The sequence below is a fragment of the Puma concolor genome, chromosome E1 (genome assembly GCF_028749965.1).
Source record: "Puma concolor isolate L17-30 chromosome E1, mPumCon1.1.hap2, whole genome shotgun sequence".
Classification (NCBI taxonomy): Eukaryota; Metazoa; Chordata; class Mammalia; order Carnivora; family Felidae; genus Puma; species Puma concolor.
This window is the reverse complement of record NC_141680.1, coordinates 46,068,769-46,089,907: the sequence shown is the minus strand read 5'-3', so window position 1 is coordinate 46,089,907 and position 21,139 is coordinate 46,068,769. Positions and strand designations below refer to the sequence as shown.

The window sequence follows — 21,139 nt, the reverse complement described above, 5'->3', positions numbered from 1 at the left end:
GCTGTACCCCTTTAATAAAAAGGACAGTAGCGGATGCCATATACTGACCCTACATGTGCCTGAACTTACATCCCACCCGCCCTGCCCCCCCCCCAGCCTCAACTCTGCAGGCTGTGTGATAGTATTCGCATGTCACAGGTGAGGCTCAGAGAGGTGAAGGAACTCGTTCAAGGTCACACAGCTGGGACGTGGCAGGCCTGTCTGGCTCCCAGGCTTCTCCCCTGCACCACACTGCCTACTTAGCTGTCCCTGTCCTTCCACCTCAAAACGCAGACGCTGGCCCACTTGATTCTAATGCGCAGCCAAGTTTGATAACCATTGTTATAAAAGCAGCAATTCTCAGCATTGACTATAGAATCGCCTTGAAAGATTTTCTAAATGCTGGGAGCAGGGTGGGGGTAGTAACAGGAAGGGGACGCTCGGGGCCTTTTCTGGGGTTGTAGTAACGTTCTACATTTTTTTTAATGTTTATTTATCATTGAGAGAGAGAGAGAGAGAGAGAGAGAGAGAGCACAAGCAGGGGAGGGGCAGAGAGAGAGGGAGACACAGAATCTGAAGCAGGCTCCAGGCTCTGAGCTGTCAGCACTGACCAACGCAGGCTTGAACCCACGAACCGTGAGATCCTCACCTGAGCCGAAGTCGGCCGCTTAACCTACTGAGCCGCCCAGGCACCCCCTCCGCCTGATTTTATAATCTTCATAAGAGACAAGATGTTCAGCACTAGATTGTAACCATACTAGACTCTAACCCTAACCCCAACCCCAACCCTAACCCTGACCCTAACCTTAACCTTAACCTTAACCTTAACCTAAGCCTCATACTTTTTGATCTGTGTGTTGGATACTTGGGTGAGTCCACTTCTGTGAAAATTGTGGAGGTATATGCTTAGGATTTGTATACTTTTCTCTGTGTAGGTTATTCTATAGCAAAAAAAAAAAAATTTTTTTTTAAGGAAATAAAAAAAAAAGCTGTTGTCCTCAGCGCCTTCACCGCCTCCTAAGAAAAGGCAGTCTGTGGCCCCAGACTCAACGTCTTGAAGATGCTTTTCACAGCATTGAGCAGTTGTTGGCCTTTGAGTGTGTGCCTGTCCTTGACAATGAGCACACCTGCTTTCTTACCACTGCTGCTTCTCCCTGGGCCGGTGCCGGGCTTAGCTACAAATTGCCCGCTGTTGTGCAGTGACAGGTACTCAACGGTCAGGCCCCATGGCTGGCTCCACAGCGTCTCCCTCCCACAGTTGGACTGAGAGGACCCCACGCTGCCCAAGTCCCAGGACTTAGGGCAGCAGGGACATAAGCAGCTACAGCAGGGACATAAGCACCTGCGCCTAAGCTGGGAGCCCTCTGCTCACGTCTGCCTTGTATCCTAATGAGTCCCTGGACACATGCTCTCTGGTCTTCACGTACAGACCCGCCAGTGGGCCCATGGATGTCGGAGATGAAGGCTCTATTTCTCATCATCATCTGCAGCGAGGTGTCGTCACGCGACTCAATTCTGGCCAAGAGAATGTACATGGAGTAGTCTGCACAATTCTGGAAATTGCCCTAAGGAGGAGAGTGCTCTTTTCCCTCTGTTCTTTCCTGTTACTTGGGATATGGCCTGGAAGGGCTGCGTTCCATATTGCCATATTGCCATATTGTGCTGTGGAACAAAGTCATGCTCGAGGATAATAAGAGAGCGACAAGACAGGGGAGGCTGGGTCCTCGCTGTCATCTTTGCCCCCTGGAGCACCCTGTTGGCTGTGGGCTGACTCCCTCAGGGCATTTAACACGAGGGAGAAATGAGCTTCTACCCTATTCGAGCCGATGACACTTGGGGTTTTTCCATTCCTGTCAACTCAACTTAATCCTAAGTAATGCTCAGGGCTTCTGACTTGATCTTTGGCCTGAGTTCCTGCCCAGCATGAGGAGCAGGGTCCTGGCTTGCTCCCCCTGTGGACTGGAGTGCTGCCTCCACCCCATCTCGGCGGCTGGACCCTGCCAACTGCACCCCATCCGTGCTGCCTGCAGGATTTTGTGTTGCTGGGCTTGCCTCTTGCCTGGGTGGACTACAGCCCATCATTCCAGTTGCTTTTCTGGGGTAAGCCCTGCTTCCCTCTCATTCTTTGACCCTTGGATCCTTCCTGTGCCTAACAGGCTGGCCGCTTTCTGGAAAACTACAGCAGGGCCAGTGCCTATAATACCTTCCCCTGTGGACAGTCCAGGAGCAGCCAGTTTCTGAGACATAAAAACAATGGTAAGGTCATTCATTTATTCATTCAGCAGATGAGTGTCTATCATAGGCCCTGGGATCACAACGGTAAGTGAGATGAGATCGAGAGGCAGGCCTAGCATGGTGGGTACAAGCACAGGCTTGTGAGTGTAGAGTGAGAATATCAGACACAGCCATCCAAGGCACTGGAACTGATCACAAGCATTTTCAGTGGTTTCCTTTAAGAATATGTCCATGGCCTTGGCCGTGTGTGCAAGCCCGTATGAGTCACTACACCTGTCTGGTCCTCAGCTTATCTGAACACGACATGGCTGAACTGGATGATGTTTAAGACTCTGTGCAGGTCTGTCCTCCTATGGTAGTCTTGCAAAAACAAAACAAAGCACCCAAATCTTGATCTGATCAAACCCCTAGATTCAACTACAGGAAATACAGAAAACAGAGCAATGCGTGAAGCCACGTCATGGGTTTGCAATCACAAAAACCCAGACTGAGGACAATCTGCAGGATACATGACACGCCTTCTCCGGTGATAAATCGCAAGCAAAAAGAGAAAGCTGGAGGAGGAACCTGTGGATTAAAAGAGATTCAAGAGACATCAACCAGTCACATCTGAGCGCATCTGATCCCAATCTTGATTGGATCAAACTGTTCGAAGTGTTTTTTGACCGGACACCATTGGAGATTTGAACACTGGCTGAATACGTGACGATGTTAAAGAACTGTTGTTTCAAGAAAGATACTAGTGATTGACGAAGCGCAGAGACGCAGCCAGCAGCAGGGGCCTATTATGAAATAGGGCCGGGGAGTAGGGGAGAAGAGACTGCCGGGAGTCTTACCCCCAGCTCGGCCATTAGCTCACTCGAGTCCCTTCCTCTCCCCAGGCCTCGGTTTCCCTATCTAGGGAATGAAGCAGGTGGACCCAGTGTTTAACCTTGGCTTCCTTTTGCTTTGTCTTCACATGGGCAGCCCTGGAGCCTTTACTCGGTGCCGGTGCCGTATCAACCCCACCCTGTGGCCACAGCAGCATAAAAGCAGCAGGAAGTCCGGAAGGCCAGAACGGCTGGCTCCTGCAGAACCTAGAAGAGGCCACCGCCCTGGGGCAACTCGCTTGAAGGATCAAGCTGCAGGATCCCAGGCGGGCTGGTCCAGTCCTGAGGGAAAGGATGAACTTCACTTACTCACGAACCATGGGCAAGAGTTATCTGCTCACTGGGATGCTTTGGCCTTGTTCTGATAACTGGGCGTTCTGGTGAGTTCTCTTGGCCTGCATCCTGATCTGGTCAAGCTGCTCAGGACTCCAGCTGAGGTGGGGTACCGCTGCCTCTAACACACTCCTATGGACACACATGAACAATGCCACCGCATTGCTACAGGTCACGTGACCCTCGATTCCTCGTGCTGGCCTCTGTTAAAGGCCATACTTTCATCACTATGAACGTATCAGTCTTAACACGGAACCTCACGCAGTGCAAATGCTTAGCAAATAAATAGGGAAGATTTCCTTCCTGGACCATCAGAGACGCTTAAAATTCTCTGGAAGCATCAGGAACTTTATCTCCAGGAGGATAAGCTGAAATACTCATCGCCTGCTACCAACACCAACCAGTTTCACACATGAATTAAATAATACCCCAGCCCCAAAGAGAAAGAAAGACAATTCTGTTATAATGAGCAGTAAGGGCAGGCATCTGGGTGGCTCAGTTGGTTGAGCCTCCAACTTCGGCTCGGGTCACCATCTTGTGGTTCATAGGTTCAAGCCCCGCATCGAGCTGTGTGTTGACAGCTCAGAGCCTAGAGTCTGCTTCAGATTCTGTGTCTCCCTCTCTCTGCTCCTCCCCTACTCTCTCTGTCTCTCTCTCTCTCAAAAATAAATAAACATTAAATTTATTTGTTTAATGTTAATAAATAATGTTTATTTATTTTTGAGAGAGAAAGAGAGAGAGCAGGGGAGGGGCAGAAAGAGAGACAGGGAGAGAGGGAGAATCCTAAGCAGGATCCGCGTCAGAGCCTGACACAGGACTCAATCCCATGAACTGTGAGATCATGACCTGATCTGAAACCAAGAGTCAGATGCTTAAGTGAGTGAGCCCCCCGGGTGCCCCTGACCATTTCTTTCTTTCTTTCTTTTTTTGAATGTATTTATTGTTTAATTTACATCCAAGTTAGTTAGCATGGTGCAACAATGATTTCAGGAGTAGATTCCTTAATTCCTTTAATCCATTTAGCCCATCCCCCCTCCCACAACCCCTCCTGTAACCCTCAGTTTGTTCTCCATATTTATGAGTCTCTTCTGTTTTGTCCCCCTCCCTGTTTTTAGATTATTTTTGTTTCCCTTCCCTTATGTTCATCTGTTTTGTCTCTTAAAGTCTTCATATGAGTGAAGTCGTATGATTTTTGTCTTTCTCTGACTAATTTCACTTAGCATAATACCCTCCAGTTCCATCCACATAGTTGCAAATGGCAAGATTTCATTCTTTTTGACTGCCGAGTAATACTCCATTGTATTACCCGAGTAATACTCCATTGTATACCCCGTCTTCGTTATCCATGCATCCATCGATGGACATTTGGGCTCTTTCCATACTTTGGCTATCGTTGATAGTGCTGCTGTAAAGATTGGGGTGCATGTGTCCCTGTGAAACAGCACACCTGTATCCCTTGGATAAATACCTAGTAATGCAATGGCTGGGTCTAGGGTAGTTCTATTTTTAATTTTTTGAGGACCCTCCATACTGTTTCCCAGAGTGGCTGCCCCAGCTTGCACTCCCACCAACAATGCGAAAGAGATCCTCTTTCTCCGCATCCTCGCCAACATCTATTGTTGCCTGAGTTGTAACATTAAAAAAAAAAAATTAAAAAACTGGTAAAAAATGAGCAGTAACAGCTACACCCGCCATGTTAGTATCAAACCCGGTTTCAAATCCTTGCTCTGCCTCCCACTAGCTCTGTGACTTCGGGCGAGTCACTTAACCTCTCTGCAGCGGATTTCACAAGAGTGCTGTGAAGGTGAAATTGTTCACTGCTTACGGTGTTTGGCATCATGCCCCACACGCTGGGAAGGCTCAGCCTGTGTTAGCAACAGTTCTTACTGGGAATCCTCCGTGGTGGCCTCCCATGGGTGCTCCCCATCACCTCCCCACCCCCAATTCCACCTTGTCTCCTTTCCCTCGCCCTTATAAAAAATCTTTTCGGTGCTTCATTCTTTAGCTTAGTTGGCTGATGGAATCTTGTCGTGTTTTATAGTTGGTGGGGTTTCAGGCAAGGCGGAAAGCCGATAGAGAGGCTACTCCAGGCCTAGGTCTTCCAGAGGCACCTTGAGAATCGCAACTTGCTGGGGCCATCTCCAACTACTCCGTATCAGCCCTGCAGATAACTCACGTGGAGCTATGGCTACCCGCCCACCTCCCCAGGAGGGGAGCACACTGGAGGGACTTCTTAGTTGTGGGTGCCGGGCGACTCACGCTTCCTGTATGTGGGCCGCTGCTTCCCCCTAGTGGCCACTGGATAGATTGCACAGCGAGTTGGCCTGAGGACAATGATGTGGGAGAAGTACCTCCTCCCGCCTCCCCCGGGGAAGGGGGGTGGGGGGTTCTCAACCATGACAGACCTGTAACTCCCTTCTCATAAAATGTATTGTGTGTAACTATAGTATACCTTATTCAGGTATTGGCCTACACTGAACGACGTATTTCTAAAAATACGATTTGATAATCTTTGACGTACGTATATACCCATGAAACCGCCATCACAATCAAGATAGTTAATATCTCTTCGCTCCCCAAAGTTTTCTTGTGCCCTTCAGTAACCCCTCCCTCCGCCCCTTTCTGCTCCCCCATCCCCAAGCAACTACTGGTCGACTTTCTGTCATTATAGATTGGTTGACATTTTCTAGAGTTTCTTATCAATGGAACCGTGCAGTATCTGCTTTTCTTTCTCCTCCTCTTCTTCCTCGTCCTCCTTCTCCTCCTTCTCTCCTCTCCCTCCCTCTCCTTCTCTTTCTTCTTCTTTTTTCGGTCTGACTTCTTTCCCTCAGCATAATCACTTTGAAATTTATCCATTGCATGGACCAGTAGTATATTCCTTTTTATTACTAGGTAGTATTTCCATTGTATGAATGCTGCCATTTGTCCATTCAGAATGTTGGTACTTTTAAAAATCAGTCTACTGCCCTAAATATAATAGGAACTGAAAGAAAGAAATAAAACAATAGGTAAATCCCATGTAAATGCTCAGACATGATCGCCCCGGAACATACAATGATGTAGTCAGATACTTCACCTATACATACAGTTACATGGACCCGCTTCTTTGCCGGAGGCTTTGGTTTGGCTCCAAAGGCCAGCGGTTGACCCCTCCACACAGGAGGGGACGATGCTGTGTGGCCTGACGCGTGGGGCCCGAGACTGAGCAGGAGAGGTGGACACAGGCAGATGTCAGCTCCGTGGAAAGATTTCTCACAGGGCTGACCATCAGGGAGGCATGGCCAGTCTCATACGCTAAGGTCCATATTTGATTTCTCAAAGGTGTGTTTGTATTTTACTTACCTTGCATTTCCGAGCGCAATACGGGGGCTTCCTGTTGGCACTTTTCTGAACCGAGACTTAAGACTTATTTCCTGCCCTCTGCTCTAAAGGCCAGTAGCAGGCATTGGCACATCTCTATCCTGCTGGGAGCCTGTCTCAGGACGGAATATACTTTTATGGAAGAAAGTGTTTAGTGGTGCTTTTGAGGCAACAAGACTTTAGAAACTTCTACTACAGAGGCGCCTGGGTGGCTCAGTCAATTAAGCATCCGGCTCACATCATGATCTCATGGTTTCGTGAGTTCAAGCCCCGAGTTGGGCTCTGTGCTGGCAGCATGGAGCCTGCTTGGGATTCTCTCTCTCTCTCTCTCTCTCTCTCCTCCTCCTCCTCCTCCTCCTCCTCCTCTGCTCACTTTGTCTCTCTCAAAATAAATAAACTTAAAAAAAAAGAAACTTCTAAAAATAAAGCCTTCAGTTATACTTACCTTCTTGGATAATCTATCCACCATGTTATTATTAAAGGAGTCTGTTGTTTGGTGGTAACCCTTGACTTCAGACTGGCTTGTTCTTGCAAGGAACCCATTCCAGAAACTGAAGAATTTCCTTTAACCAGCTCTAATGCTACAGAGAAGTATCAAAGTCCATAGCAAGTATGGTGGGACATATAATATGCGAGGTCTCTAGTCTTTGTTTCTTTTTCTTTTTCTTTTCTCCTTCTCCTCCTCCTCCTCCTCCCTCCTCCTCCTCCTTCTTCTTCTTCTTTTGAAAGAGAGAGGGCGAGAGCGCATGTATGCACCCATGCATGTGAGTAGGGGAGGAGCAGAGAGAGAGAGAAGGAGAGAGAATCTTAAGCAATCTCCACATCCAGCGTGGAGCCCAATGCGGGGCTCGATTTTGCGGTTCGTGCGATCATGACCTGAGCCGAAATCAAGGGTCAGACGCTTAACTGACTGAGCCACCCAGACCCCCTCTAGTCTTTGTTTCTTGATTCTGTTTTTAATACGTCACCCACATGTTCCCCCCCCCACCGCCCCCGAAGTCCCTTAAATATCGTAATGCTTCCATTCTTATTCTTTGCTTCTTGTTGTTTGCCTTGGAAATGTTTTCCTTCTATTTTTTTCTAACTTCTCGTTGCATGATCAGTCCATTTGTTTTGCTTTGTTTGAAGGAAAGCAGTTAAGACTACACATTTGCTTCTAAATACATTTTGATTAAGTTTCAGAAACGGCCTATGTTCCTTCATTCTCATCGTTTTAGAAACCTGTTATTCCAGATTTTAATTTGCCTTTGACCTAATAATTATGCAGGGGGGAAAAGTATGTGCGTGTTTCTTTGAAAGTCGTAAGAAATTGGGTGGTTATTTTTACACTGTAGCCTGAGTGTGGAGCCTATAGAATTCCTCCTTTGTGGAGAGCTTGACGTATTATTTGTAGCCTAGTTTAGAGTCAAATTGTGTAAATATTCGTGAAGTATTTGAGAAGGTGTGTATTCTGTGGGATAAAGTACAAGCCCGATAATAAAGCCAAAAATTCAGTCTTCTAAATATATGGTTTGAATATATTCCAAAGACAGTGGTGGACCATCTCTGGTGTCTCCGTCCCTGTTTAAGTCTATAAGCTCTGTGGTCTGTACTCATTCTCTTTGGTCTCATTGTTTTCCACATGCCTTTCCGCTCTGCACTTGGAGAGCTTTTCAAGTGTGTGGCTCCAGCCTCGAGGAACTTTTCTGTGCTGTGGACTCTGCTCTTTGCGCCTTCAATGCAGATCTCATTCCCGGCACTGGATTTGGGTTCCTTGCATTCTGCATTTCGGCAAGCTGTATCCATCTTTCTCATATTTTATGGAGAACTCAAAGCAGACATTTCCTTACAGTGTCCTGTTTTCTAGAGCAATTTATTTCCAGAAGCATCCTCTTCCAGCATTGCCCTGAGAAGTGGCAAGAGAAGTCCCCAAGTGGGCCCTGTGCTTCAGAGTTCCTCACAACGGGGCGCCCGGGAGGCTCAGTTGGTGAAGCCTCCGACTTGGGCTCAGGTCGTGATCTCGCGGGTCGTCGGTTCAAGCCCCGCATCAGGCTCTGTGCTGACATCTCGGAGCCTGGAGCCTGCTTCGGATTCTGTGTCTCCCTCTCTCTCTCTGCCCCCCCCCCCCCGCTCGTGCTCTGTCTCTTTCTCAAAAATGAATAAACCTTAAAAAAAATTAGAAAATAGAGTACCCCCCGACAAAATAATCAAATTTATTAAGGACCGCACAGTGCCTCTGGCGCTCAGCACTCGTAAGCAGGACCTAACCCTAAACATCCGTGCTCTTCAACAATGTTCAGGCCCCAGGGAGATGCTTCACATCTGACCCTATATTGATGGGGAGAAAAATGCATCAGCTTCGAAAAGTTAAAGAAAGCTTGGTGGGCCCCTGCTAGGTACTATCTCGGAGGGCAGAGAGATTTTCAGCAGAGAAGGACTTAGGTAAGAAAAAAGACAAATTAACTTGCCAGATCTTTCCTCTCCGCCGGAATGCAACAGATTAAACACAATGAAAGGGCATTTTCTAGTCGTGCTGACTATAGTTTCTTGTTTGCATCTTCTTATTCGTGGTTCTGGGGGTACTACACATGAATTAGGACGGCATTTGCATCCGTTGTAAATGGAAACTGAGGACATTTTTGCGACATTACATAAGCCATGTTACACATTATTCAAATTTGCATGTATATCTAGGCTTTAGACATAACGATACTGATTCTTTACACAGGCAGCGAGATGGACACTGAATGCTAAAATTATGAATTTTAACATTTTTATTTAAAAACTCGGGGCGCCTGGGTGGCTCAGTCGGTTAAACGTCCGACTTCGGCTCAGGTCATGATCTTGCAGTTTGTGGGTTCGGGCCCCGCATCGGGCTCTGTGCTGACAGCTGAGAGCCTGGAGCCTGTTTCAGATTCTGTGTCTCCCTCTCTCTCTGGCCCTTCCCCTCTTGAGCTCTGTCTCTTTCAGTCTCTCTCAAAAATAAATAAACATTAAAAAATTTAAAAAATAAATAAAAAAAATAAAAACTTACTTATTTTTGGGGGGGGGGTGCCTGACTGGCTCAATTGGTAAAAATTAAACATTTGAAAAATAAACATTTTTTAAAAATTAGAAGAAAAAGAACATGTGACTCTTGATCGCAGGGTCACGAGTTCGAGCCCCATGTTGTGGTTAAATTTACTAAAAATAAATATATAAATAAATAAGTAATAACAAGTTACTTATTTATAAATCAAATTTTAAATTAAATGTATAATTTAAATACAATTTAAGTTAAACTTTAAAATTAAGTTATTTAATAAAATTTAATTAAGGTTTTAGAGAGTATAATGATACACAGTATTTGGACTTACATATATTTGATATAAAAATTTGATATTCAGTAATTCTAATCTTTATTTTGCCTTCTGCATTATTAGATACTTTTCAATGTTTAAAAAAAAACCCTAACTTTTTGGAAAAACACTGGAAAATTTTTTCATAAAAAATCGTCGCAGAAAAATTAATAAAAAATGAATATATTTACATTTTTGTTCTTTGAATATAATCGTTTTTAATCCTTAAGTAAATTTTAAAATCTCTTTTTTTTAAGAGGAAGTGTGTGAGCGGAGGGGGGCAGAGAGAGAGAGAGAGAGAGAGAGAATCTTAAGCAGCCTCCAGGCTCAGTGCTGAGCCCCAAGCAGGACTCCATCCCAGGACCCTGGGATCATGACCTGAGCCGAAATCAAGAATTGGGTGCTCAACCGACTGAACCACCCAGGCACCCCTAAGATGTTGATTATCCTAACATAATTAGGGGCGCCTGGGTGGCTCAGTTGTTGAAGCATCCGACTCTTGGTTTCCCCTCGTGTCATGACCTCACAGTTCTTGAGTTCAAGCCCCGCATCAGGCTCTGTGCTGACAGTGAAGAACCTGCTTGGGATTCTCTCTCTCTCCTTCTCTCTCTGCCCCTCTCCCACTCGCTCTCTCTGTCTCTGTCTCTCTCTCTCAAAATAAATAAATAAACTTAAAAAAAATAACATGATTAGCGATTTTGCTGAAAGGAAGAGAAGAAAAATCCCATGGGATATTCATCATCATTTATGAATGAGGTATACGTTTCTCACTCATCCCAACATCGTCAGCCCAAGCTGCAATGTCCTTGGGAAGAAAAGTCTGGAGGCAGAAGGTACAGGGCAGCACTGCCCACTTAAAGGCTCTTCCTGCTGCCTTCTTTCCGCCAGCCCCTACCATCCTGTTGCAGAGGGTAGTGTAGCCACCGGTAATAAAACTTTCCTTTGCCTCCTTTCTGCTACAGCAGGTGGAAGTATGTTTCGGACTTCTTTGGTGACTAGTGACACTAGGATGTGTGAGCTTCACGGGGAGGTGACAGATTGTCGGGTCACCGCTTCACAGGTGGTTAACCCCACGCTCCCTCCTATGCAGGCCTCTCTTGGTTGCAATTGACAGAAACTCACCTCGAACTTATTGGCGCAGGAAGGGACATTTATTGAATTGCAGGATTGCAGTAAGGGCAAGACTGTGTTTGGGTCCCGGAAAGGGTGGACTCTAGGATTGGAATCCTATCTGGACTCTGCTCCCTCTTCAAGGAAGCTTATGCTCTCAGATGGGCTGTGTCCACATGATTCCAAACTGTCGGCCTCTGGCCTCACTCCTGAAGGCTTCCCCTGTAAAGCTGAGCTGTTCCACTTAATTTCTATTCAAAATATAGTGGTGGGGGCCATAGGCACACCCTGTCACCCGGAGCACAGTGTCCTGTGACTGGCACTCTCCACTACAACCCCATGGGGGAAGGAGTTCCCCCAAAGGTGGTACCACCCACCAAAGGGAAGGGAGGTGAGGAGGCAGAACAACCAGGACCCTCTGTGCTGCCCCACCCAGGGGCCTTCATGACAGCGATCACCAGTCAGTGCTTCCAGACCCATCTGTACTTTCTGCGGGAAGCTTGCATGGGCCTCCGTTTGCATGGTTTGGACCCAAGTATGTCCAGGAGAATGATGACGTCACAGAACTGCGGTTCCAGAAGGCAGGGTGGCCCAGCGCTCCCACCTTCTTTAGAACATGGGGAGCTGCGACCTAGGTGGGGCTAGAGTATAGTTCATGAGGAAGAGACTCTTCGTTCTGCTGATTCTTGAGGAAAGCCGTGGCTGTCTGGGACCTGGGGTCAGAGAGGGGTAGGAGAGAGGTAAGCTTCGGAAGGGGAGGTGAGAATGCATCTACCAGAGGCACCGTATTCCCCATGGAGACCCCAAGGGGGTACTTCATGGGCAGAGGGAGAGCTCACCTGCTTCCCAAGGCTCAGTGACCCCTGGCAAGTCTCGGAAGGAACCTCCTGAGTCAGGGTGGAGCAGGGTTGCATGGGACACATTCATACTAAAAAATTATTTGTTGTTTGTCTGAAATTCTAATGTAGTTGGGCATCCTGTAAAATTTTCTTTACTAAATCTGGCAACACCAGGGGGAGGGAGAGAAGCAAAAGAATGTTCACAAGCTCAGGCTGGTACGGAGTGAGGTTAGAAGACATCTGTGAGGAAACAAGGCCATTAGGGCAGCCATCTTGCCCAAGCAGAAGCTTCCTGACTCTGCAGCCTGTGGGTGGAGGAACCTAGGCCTTTGCTCTGAGGAACATACACCTACTTTCAGGGCAAAGATACACACGCACACAGTGACAGAAATAGCCCCATTCTGTGTTTTCATGGTGTTGATAGTTTTTTTTTCCAATGTTTATTTATTTTTGAGAGAGAGAGAGAGAGAGAGACAGAGCGTGAGCGGCAGAGGGGGAGAGAGAGAGAGAGGGAGACACAGAACCCAAAGCAGGCTCCAGGCTCCGAGCTGTCAGCACAGAGCCCGATGCTGGGCCTGAACCCATGAACCACGGATCATGACCTGAGCCGAAGTTCGATGCTTAACCAACTGAGCCAGCCCAGGTGCCCCATCCAGTTCTTCACCAAGCTTCCCACCACCTTAGATTTAATATCCATTGATGATTCTTGCCCAAACTAATCTATGATGGCTGCAGAGTGATGATTTTCCAACCTCATGACCACCTCCACGTTTATTACTCATCATCTTATTGTCAGGAAGAGCTCCAACCCCATCGCCGTTATGTATCTGTTTGTCTATTTATTACTATTAAGGACTCAGGGATTCCTATCTCTTTCACTAGATTATAATGTGTCACTATCATAATTTTTTTCAAAGACGCTCTAGGCCCAAGGTGGGGTGCTAACTCATGACCCTGAAATCAAGAGTCGCTTGCTCCACCAACTGAGCCGGCCAAGCTCCCCTGTCACTATCTTTATTTGTGTTGATGGCCAGAATGTCCCAGACTACCTTAGAAACCATTCTGTAGCTATGACACCAAAAGCGTAAGCAACAAAAGAAAAGGTAGAGAAAACGGTCTTCATCATCATTGAATTCTTTTGTTTCTAAGAATACCATCAAGAAAGTGAAAGGCAACCCACAGAATGCGAGAAAATATTTGCAAGCCATGTATCTGATAAAGACTTTTTTATTTTTTTAAATTTATTGTCTTTAATTTTATTTTTTATTTGCTAAGAGTTACATCCAAATTAGTTAGCATCTAGTGCAACAATGATTTCAGGAGTAGATTCCTTAGTGCCCCTTACCCATTTAGCCCATCCCCCCTCCCACACCCCCTCCAGTAACCCTGTTTGCTCTCTATATTTATGAGTCTCTTCTGTTTTGTCCCCCTCCCTGTTTTTAGATTATTTTTGTTTCCCTTCCCTTATGTCCATCTGTTTTGTCTCTTAAAGTCCTCATATGAGTGAAGTCATATGATGTTTGTCTTTCTCTGACTAATTTCACTTAGCATAATACCCTCCAGTTCCACCCATGTAGTTGCAAATGGCAAGATTTCATTCTTTTTGATTGCCGAGTAATACTTCATTGTATATATATACCACACCTTCTTTATCCATTCATCCATCGATGGGCATTTGGGCTCTTTCCATACTTTGGCTATTGTTGATAGTGCTGCTATAAACATGGGGGTGCATGTGTCCCTTCAAAACAGCACACCTGTACCCCTTGGATAAATGCCTAGTAGTGCAATTGCTGGGTCGTAAGGTAGTTCTATTTTTAGTTTTTTGAGGAAACTCCATCCTGTTTTCCAGAGTGACTGCACCAGCTTGCATTCCCATCTGATAAAGAATTTTTACAACTCAATAAAGAAGGACAAATAACCCAACTAGAAAATGGGCGAAAGATCTGAATACTGAATTTCCCCAAAGATATGCAAATGGCCAAAGAGCACATGGAAAGATGCTCAGCGTCATTAGCCACCGGGAAAATGCAGATCCAAACTACCATGTGTACGACTTGGCACCCATTAGGAGAGCTTTGATCAGAAAGACAGTTAATGACAAGTGTTAGCGGGGGAGGGGGGGGCCGGTGGGCTCCGTTGGTATAGAGCATGGTGACTCTCAACATCAGGGTCATGGGCAGAACCTACTTTAAAAAAAAAGAGTAAATTGAATTAAAAAAACAAACAAGCGTTGGGGCACCTGGGTGACTCAGTCAGTTGAGCCTCTTGATATCAGCTCAGGTCATGATCTCACAGTTTGTGGGCTCAAGCCCCGCATTGGGCTCTGCGTTGACAGGAGCCTGCTTGGGATTCTCCCTCTCTCCCTCTCTCTCTGCCCCTCCCTAGCTTTTGTGCTCTCTCTCTCTCTCTCTCTCTCGCTCTCTCTCTCAAAATAACTAAATAAACTTTATAATTTTTTTTTTTTTTTAAGTAACCAGTGTCAGTAAGGATGTGGAAAAGCCGATGGCAATGTAAAATGGTACAGCCACTTTGAAGTCAGGCAGTTGCTCCAAAGTTGAAACTTGAAGTTACTCTATGGCTCAGCAGTTCCATTCCTTGGCGTATATGCCCGAAGGAATGAAAACATTTGTCCACATGAACACTTGTGCGTGAATGTTCACAGCACCGTCATTCATAATAGCCCCAAAGTAGCCCAAAAGTCTATAAAACCATTAATAGAGAGACAAAAGAAGGATTCATCACAAGGAATGAGATCCCAGTGGCTGCCACAACATGAGTAAATCTTGAAAACATTGTTAAGCGAAAGAAGCCGGGCTCAATGGCCACCTATGGTGTGACTGTTTGTGTGCAGTGTCCAGGTTAGGTAAATCTAGAGAAATGGAAAGTAGGCTTGTGGTGGGCAGGGGTTGGAGGAGGGGTGGATTAGTGACAGCTAATGGGTATGGGGTTTCCTGTTGGGTTGATGAAAATGTTTTAAAATTGACCGCGGTCATAGTCGCACAGCTCTGCAAACACACTATTGAGCTGTACGCTTTAAATTAAGTGATTGTGTGGGGCGCCTGGGTGGCGCAGTCGGTTAAGCGTCCGACTTCAGCCAGGTCACGATCTCGCGGTCTGTGAGTTCGAGCCCCGTGTCAGGCTCTGGGCTGATGGCTCAGAGCTTGGAGCCTGTTTCCGATTCTGTGTCTCCCTCTCTCTCTGCCCCTCCCCCGTTCATGCTCTGTCTCTCTCTGTCCCAAAAATAAATTAAGTGATTGTGTGGTATGTGAATTATGTACTGGGAATTTTATCTCAATAAAGCTGTCACCAAGAAAGTGTTCCAGATTTGGCCAGTGGGTGCCCCTCTGAGCTGGCTCTCATGTCCATTTGACGTGCCCCAATCCATATTTTGAGCACTTTCTTACTTTCTAGCACAAGATAATTCAGACTTATCTTATACCCTTTCCTACTCCAGCCTAGGAATCAACCTTTGTCCCAGAAGTCTTGCTTCCTATTTGGGGGGGAATGCAAAACCAAGATTTAGGCATTTATCATTTCCTTTAATCATCATGACAACCCTAGTAAGTCGGTATTGGCATATCTTCATTTTACAAATGAGGCCCAGGGAGGTAAAGTATATTGCCCAAGGTCACACAGCAGCCCAACCTTTGAAAGCAGGCGATGTGAATCCAGAGTCCCCGCCCCTTGCACCTCCCCCTACACACACACACACACACACACACACACACACACACACACACACAGTGTGAAAGTGAAGTTTATTTCTTCAACAAGGTCACTTTTACTTGAGTGATACCAGTTTTGAGTGGAAACAAAGGTGTAGAGCTTATAAGACAGCCTCTCAGGAATTGCACAAGGCAGGGTATACCCTTGGGAAAAGTCACATATCATGCGTCTGGGAGCATGTGGTTGAGGGCAGATCAACACCCAGTGGCCTGGCCCTTCCCACGAGAACACATGTTCAAATCCACACACACAAGTACCAGTAAAGTCCAGTTCTCATCAATCTCCTTTGCCAGCCTCACTCCCCACCCCTGTACCCAAATGCTGCCCATAGCCAGGTGTCCTTTACAAGAGTGAGAATGGCTAAAAGAGGAGAAAACCTGTAGATGAAAGGAGATCAGCCTCAGTTTTTCACTGTGGACACCGGGCAATGGCTACATGGAGATTCATGATATTATTCTCTCTTATTTTGTAAATGTTTGAAAGTTTCTGTAGTAAAAAAAAAAGGTATAAAATGGTGAGAGGAAAGAGAAATAGCCAGGCGGGGAGCCGTGAGTGAGCCAGGACATTTGGCTGCTCTCTCCAGATTCCTCAGGTGCTCAGAGGAGACCAGCAGCGCATCTGGGAGATCCTCGGGACCACAGGCCCTCAGCTGCACCTTCTCCCCTCCGAAGATGATGAGGACACTACTCATGTCCTTGGTCAGCTGCCTCGTTGCCATAAATGAGGCCAAGCTCATCAATCGCTGTGACTTGGCCAAAGTGCTGCACAAGGAGGATCTGGATGGGTTTGAGGGCTACTCGCTGAGTGACTGTGAGTGCCGCTTTCTCACACTCCCGCCCCCCCCATTCCTCTTCTGCTGCTGGTCACCCCCTATGTGGCCATCTTTCCATCATTCATCTTTTGAAGCCAAGTTCAAAAAGCAGCCCTCCCCGAGAAGCCCCTCCCAACATTCTATATTCCTTCCACAATTATTAACTGAGCACTTACTATGTACCGGGAACTATTTTAGGGGCTGGGGACAGAGACATCAACAAAGCCCCTTCCTTCACAGTGTTCGCATTCTAGGGGGAGAGGCGAGTCCCAAACACACACACAAACATATGAAGCACTTCCTGGTGGTGATAAATGTTATGCAGCAGAATAAAGCCAGGGGAGTGAGAGGTAACCTTGTCCTTGAAGGGGAAGTCAAGGAATACCTCTCTGAGGCGGTGACATTGAGCAGCACTGAATGAGGCAAAGGACCGGGTCACCCAAATGTCCGGGGAAGAGCATTCCAGGCAGAGGGAGCAGGCAGTGCAAAGGCTTCGTCCTCCTCCATGGTGGGGCTAGCTTCCTTCTGCCCAGATTTTGCACACACCTGTCTTGTGCTGTCCTTCTCGTTTTATCTTGTCTTACGGTCCTTTAAGGTGTGCGTCTTCATTCTTGTACTATAGGCCCTCTGAAGGCACCAGCTGCCTTTGACCCAGCTAAATGTCCCTCACTGGGTTTTGCACGGGTCACGGCACACAGCAGGCGATCATCAAGTGCAGGAGACGCGGATGGACAGCGGGATGATGAGCGGTTGTACTGAGGGCCAGGTGGATGGACCGAAGGGCGAGGGGAGAAGCTAATGGGTGCTTCCAGCCAGCTTGCCCCATCTAGCCTCTTAGGCCTTGTTCCTTTCTTCTGCTTCCCCGTCTCCCTTTCTCCTCCGTATCCTTTGTCCCTCAGTTCAGAGCCCTCTAAAACCTTCTTCTCCCTGTTCTAAGGGCTGTGCCTGGCTTTTGTGGAGAGCAACTTCAACCTATCCAAGGTAAATGAAAATGCAGACGGCAGCTTCGACTATGGCATCTTCCAGATCAACAGCCACTACTGGTGCAGTGACTACAAGAGTCACTCGGAAAACATTTGCCACGAGGACTGCAAAGGTCTGGCCGGGGTCTCAGGGTGGGAGAGGTGAGAGGATGAGTGGGGTCTACTCTCAGGACTTCTCTTCCCACTCCAAGCCTGGGAATGCACCCAGAGGGATGGCCCGAGGAGTCCAGGAATGCCTTTGCTGAGCAGAGGATTAGACTAGTGGCTACGATGCCCCTCCGGTTAGGAGATTCTCCGGGGTGCAGGCTCCAGAAAGGCTCTGCACACCCAGTAGCAGAGGACAGCAGCGGCCAACCTTTATCGAGAGTGTGTTCTATACTAAGCACTTCCCATGCCAGCTTCTCATGCGGTGGAAACTATTATGATCCCCGCTTCACAGACGAGCAAACTGAGGCTCATAGAACCAGTGCTGAATGCCAGACTGGTGGCCCTGAAGGCTGAGCTCTAACCATCAAGTACTGACTTTGTTTGGTTAATGGCCTGGTTGATTGGAGGCCAAGGGCAAACTCCCCACCTCAGAGCCACTCCTGGAGGCTCCACAGGTCCATGACTTTGCCCCTTACTCCCTCTTTCGTACTCTGATCGACATCCCTGCACTCTTCACCTGAAGAGCCTCTCTCATTAGGCAAGGTTTACCTTGGCCTCTGTGCTGCCTGTTTTGACATTTCCTTTCCCTAGAAACCCTCAAACGTGGCGTGAACCAGCATGTACCCTAGCTAGGATGTGTGGTAGTAAACATACATTTACTCCTGCCCCTCCTGCCCCCACCCCTAGCCACCCTTGACCTCTAGCAGCCATTGTAGGGATATCTCAGTGGGCCTCTGGGAGGGAGCCCTTGCCTAATCTGGAAGGACTCAGCCCCTGGGGGGCAGGGAGAGCCAGTGTCTGCCTCAGTCTCTGGGACTGTCCTCTGTGTTCTCACGGGTGTTCTCTGTCTCCCCTTCAGAACTGCTGAGCCCCGATCTTCTCTCAACCATCAACTGTGTGAAAAAGATTGTGTCTGGACCAGGGGGAATGAAGAACTGGTGAGGAGGTCACTGTGGGACTAAGTTAGCAGGCAGAGCCCCAAGAAGGATGTAGTGACAGGAGGGGACAGGAGGCAAGGACTCGACCCCTTCTGACCGTCTAGAAAAACGTGGGAGAGCGGCGGGGCTCGGAACTGGGACTTACAAGACTTGGGATCTGGGTCTTTCTCTGATGTTGTATTAAAACCGTTTTGGACACAGTAGCAAAGCAACTTGAGTTAGCTGAGCGAGATGGCTTCGGAGGGGACAAGGTGTCTCACCGAGCTTACCCAAGGGGTCTCTTCTCGGGAAGAGAATGGAGGCGGAGCTGGGAACTGTCAGTGTGGCTTTCCTGACAAGTTTCTGCCTCCTCGTGTATTTCCTTCACTACTTTCTTTGTAGAGCAGTATATTCTGCTTCACATTCCAGAGGACAGATCGTGGCTGCCCCCAAGCTAACGGGCTAATGTTCTGAGCAGTCACGGAGACTGGCTAGTCTCAGCCCCAGAGTCCAAGGGGCTGGGATAGAGAATCTGATTGGCTCAGCTTGGACCCATCATCCCCGCGTGGTTCAATGAGCTGTAGGTGTGGGAGCAGTTAAGCAGTACCATCATGCTGGCCACGGGTGGGGGGTGGGGCTGGCCCTCTCCATAATTCGCAGCAACATTTTCTGTAAAAAGGTGCGTAGCTCCTCAGCTGAGCAAATACCCCCAAAGCTGTCAGCTTCCCAGTGGTAGACAGTGCAATGGTTGCTTCACTTTTCTGAGCTTCAGATTGGAGATAGATGATAGATAGATAGATAGATAGATAGATAAAGTTGCCTCTACAGGTGCCTGTGAGGATGGAGGGGGTTAAGTGCCTTGTCTACTCTAGGAACACCATGCGGAAGAGACGCTGACGGCTATTAGGGATGACCCTCTCTGGAGGGAGAGTCGATAGTTGCCCCTGAGATTGACGGATTGGTTATTTATTTATTCATTCATTCATTCATTCATTCACTCATTCATTTATTTATCTTTCTGTGTGTTTAGTGACTCTCAGCCTTGTAAAATGGTGCACTCCCCCTTCGGGGCCAGAGGAGGATTTGAAAACGTGGGAGCATACTGGACGGGGGGGAGGAGCCAAACACCACAGAGAAGAGAAATTTAAAGGAAGGCTCAGAGGGGCCACAGGGGGACAGACCAGAGAGCGAGCAATGAAGGGGGTTCTGTGCATTGCCGTGCTGTGCTGTGCGTTCACTAAGTGCTGGGTCATGGATGGGGAGAAGGAGCTACTAAGTAGGAAGCAAGAACCCAGCCTTCTTCTCTCCACAGGGTGGCATGGAGGTTGCACTGTGCGGGCCGGCCACTCTCCTACTGGATGACGGGGTGTCACAAGGAATGAGATAGGCGTGGAGTCATTCCAGCGTTCCTCTTCTCGCCTGGGGATTCTTCATGCCTTCTTCCTCTTGCCTCCACTTCACGTTATTTTCTTTCCTTCCCATGTTCAAAAAGGACTGACCGGAGCCCCAGGAATAACTGGTTTTCTAGGGCTTTCTCCTTGTACCCATCCAGGCCCAGGCCCCTGGTTCCTGACTGTCATTCGCAAACCAAGAGAGGACCACAGTGAAGAAGTTGTTATATCTGGGGAATTGTTAAAGCATTCCTTGTGCAAAGAATGTGTTGATTTATTCATTTTTAATTCCAGATATCTTCGAGTACCTAGTATGGCAGGAGGGTGGTAGGTACTAGAAGAAGGAAGGTAAATCATAACTGTTGTTCTTGAGGTGTTCACCATCTGCCTGCAGAGGCAGAGACATACACGAATACTGGCTACAGCGAATGAGTGGATACATACAACGAATACATGGTGCTGATGTGGAGTTGAACCTGCAAAATGACAACGCAAAGACAGAAAAGGGGCAGTTGGAGGAATGTTCTACCCATGGCTACAATCGGAACTGCCTGAATAAACTGTCCCACCTGGGCCACTGCTGTCCCTACTTCTGAGCCTTAACTACTTCAGCTCTGAAGTGAGAGATTTGACATTTGAGTGGTTCCCAGACTTTTGGATTTCACAGATGAGTAAAACATCAAAAAGGTTAAGGCCATGTTAAAATTTCCAACTTTTAATTTAATGCCCAAGAAAGAGTATTAATCACAACAACTATCCTCTATCAGCATCTCCTCATAAAACAGTTTTTAGCATGAAAAATGAAGGTCAGGGTGCCCGGGTGGCTCAGTTGGTTGACCGTCGGACTTCGGCTCAGGTCATGATCTTGCGGTTTGTGGGTTTGAGCGCCGGCGAGGGTCTCTGTGCCAACAGCTCAGAGCCTGGAGGCCGCTTCGGAGTCCGTGTCTCCCTCTCTCTCTCTGGCCCTCCCCCATTCGCACATGCATGCTCTCTCTCTCTCAAAAATAAATAATATTAAAATCATTTTTTAAATGAGGGTCATATTTATAGGATAATGGAATAGATTTTGTTTTGCGAAAATATTTTTTTTAACCCTGCTTATATTACCTTTTCTTGCTT

General features: G+C 47.4%; 1 protein-coding gene across 4 annotated transcripts; it reads left to right on the top strand.

Moving 5' to 3' along the window:
• Window positions 1–3,180: 3,180 nt before the first annotated feature.
• On the top strand, window positions 3,181–21,043 carry LYZL6 (lysozyme like 6). 4 transcript variants are annotated; one of them, XM_086685537.1, is made up of 5 exons: window positions 3,181–3,463; window positions 16,355–16,581; window positions 17,520–17,706; window positions 18,572–18,650; window positions 19,942–21,043. In XM_086685537.1, exons 2-5 carry the CDS (start codon window positions 16,443–16,445, stop codon window positions 20,014–20,016), a joined length of 480 nt encoding a protein of 159 aa, XP_086541663.1. In that variant the 5' UTR covers window positions 3,181–3,463; window positions 16,355–16,442; the 3' UTR covers window positions 20,017–21,043. The 4 variants fall into 4 exon arrangements, with proteins under 4 accessions (XP_086541663.1, XP_086541662.1, XP_086541666.1 ...); XM_086685536.1 differs by lacking the exon at window positions 3,181–3,463 and adding an exon at window positions 10,217–11,943; XM_086685540.1 differs by lacking the exon at window positions 3,181–3,463 and adding an exon at window positions 10,224–11,943 and having other exon boundaries at window positions 17,520–17,678; window positions 19,502–21,043.
• Window positions 21,044–21,139: the final 96 nt, after the last annotated feature.

Coding starts and splice junctions, on each gene's coding strand:
- LYZL6 (XM_086685537.1), top strand. CDS start 16,443: ATGATGAGGACACTACTCATGTCCTTGGTCAGCTGCCTCGTTGCCATA. Junction 17,707..18,571: donor GGGGTCTCAGGGTGGGAGAG/GTGAGAGGATGA, acceptor TCTCCCCTTCAG/AACTGCTGAGCCCCGATCTT. Junction 18,651..19,941: donor CCAGGGGGAATGAAGAACTG/GTGAGGAGGTCA, acceptor TTCTCTCCACAG/GGTGGCATGGAGGTTGCACT.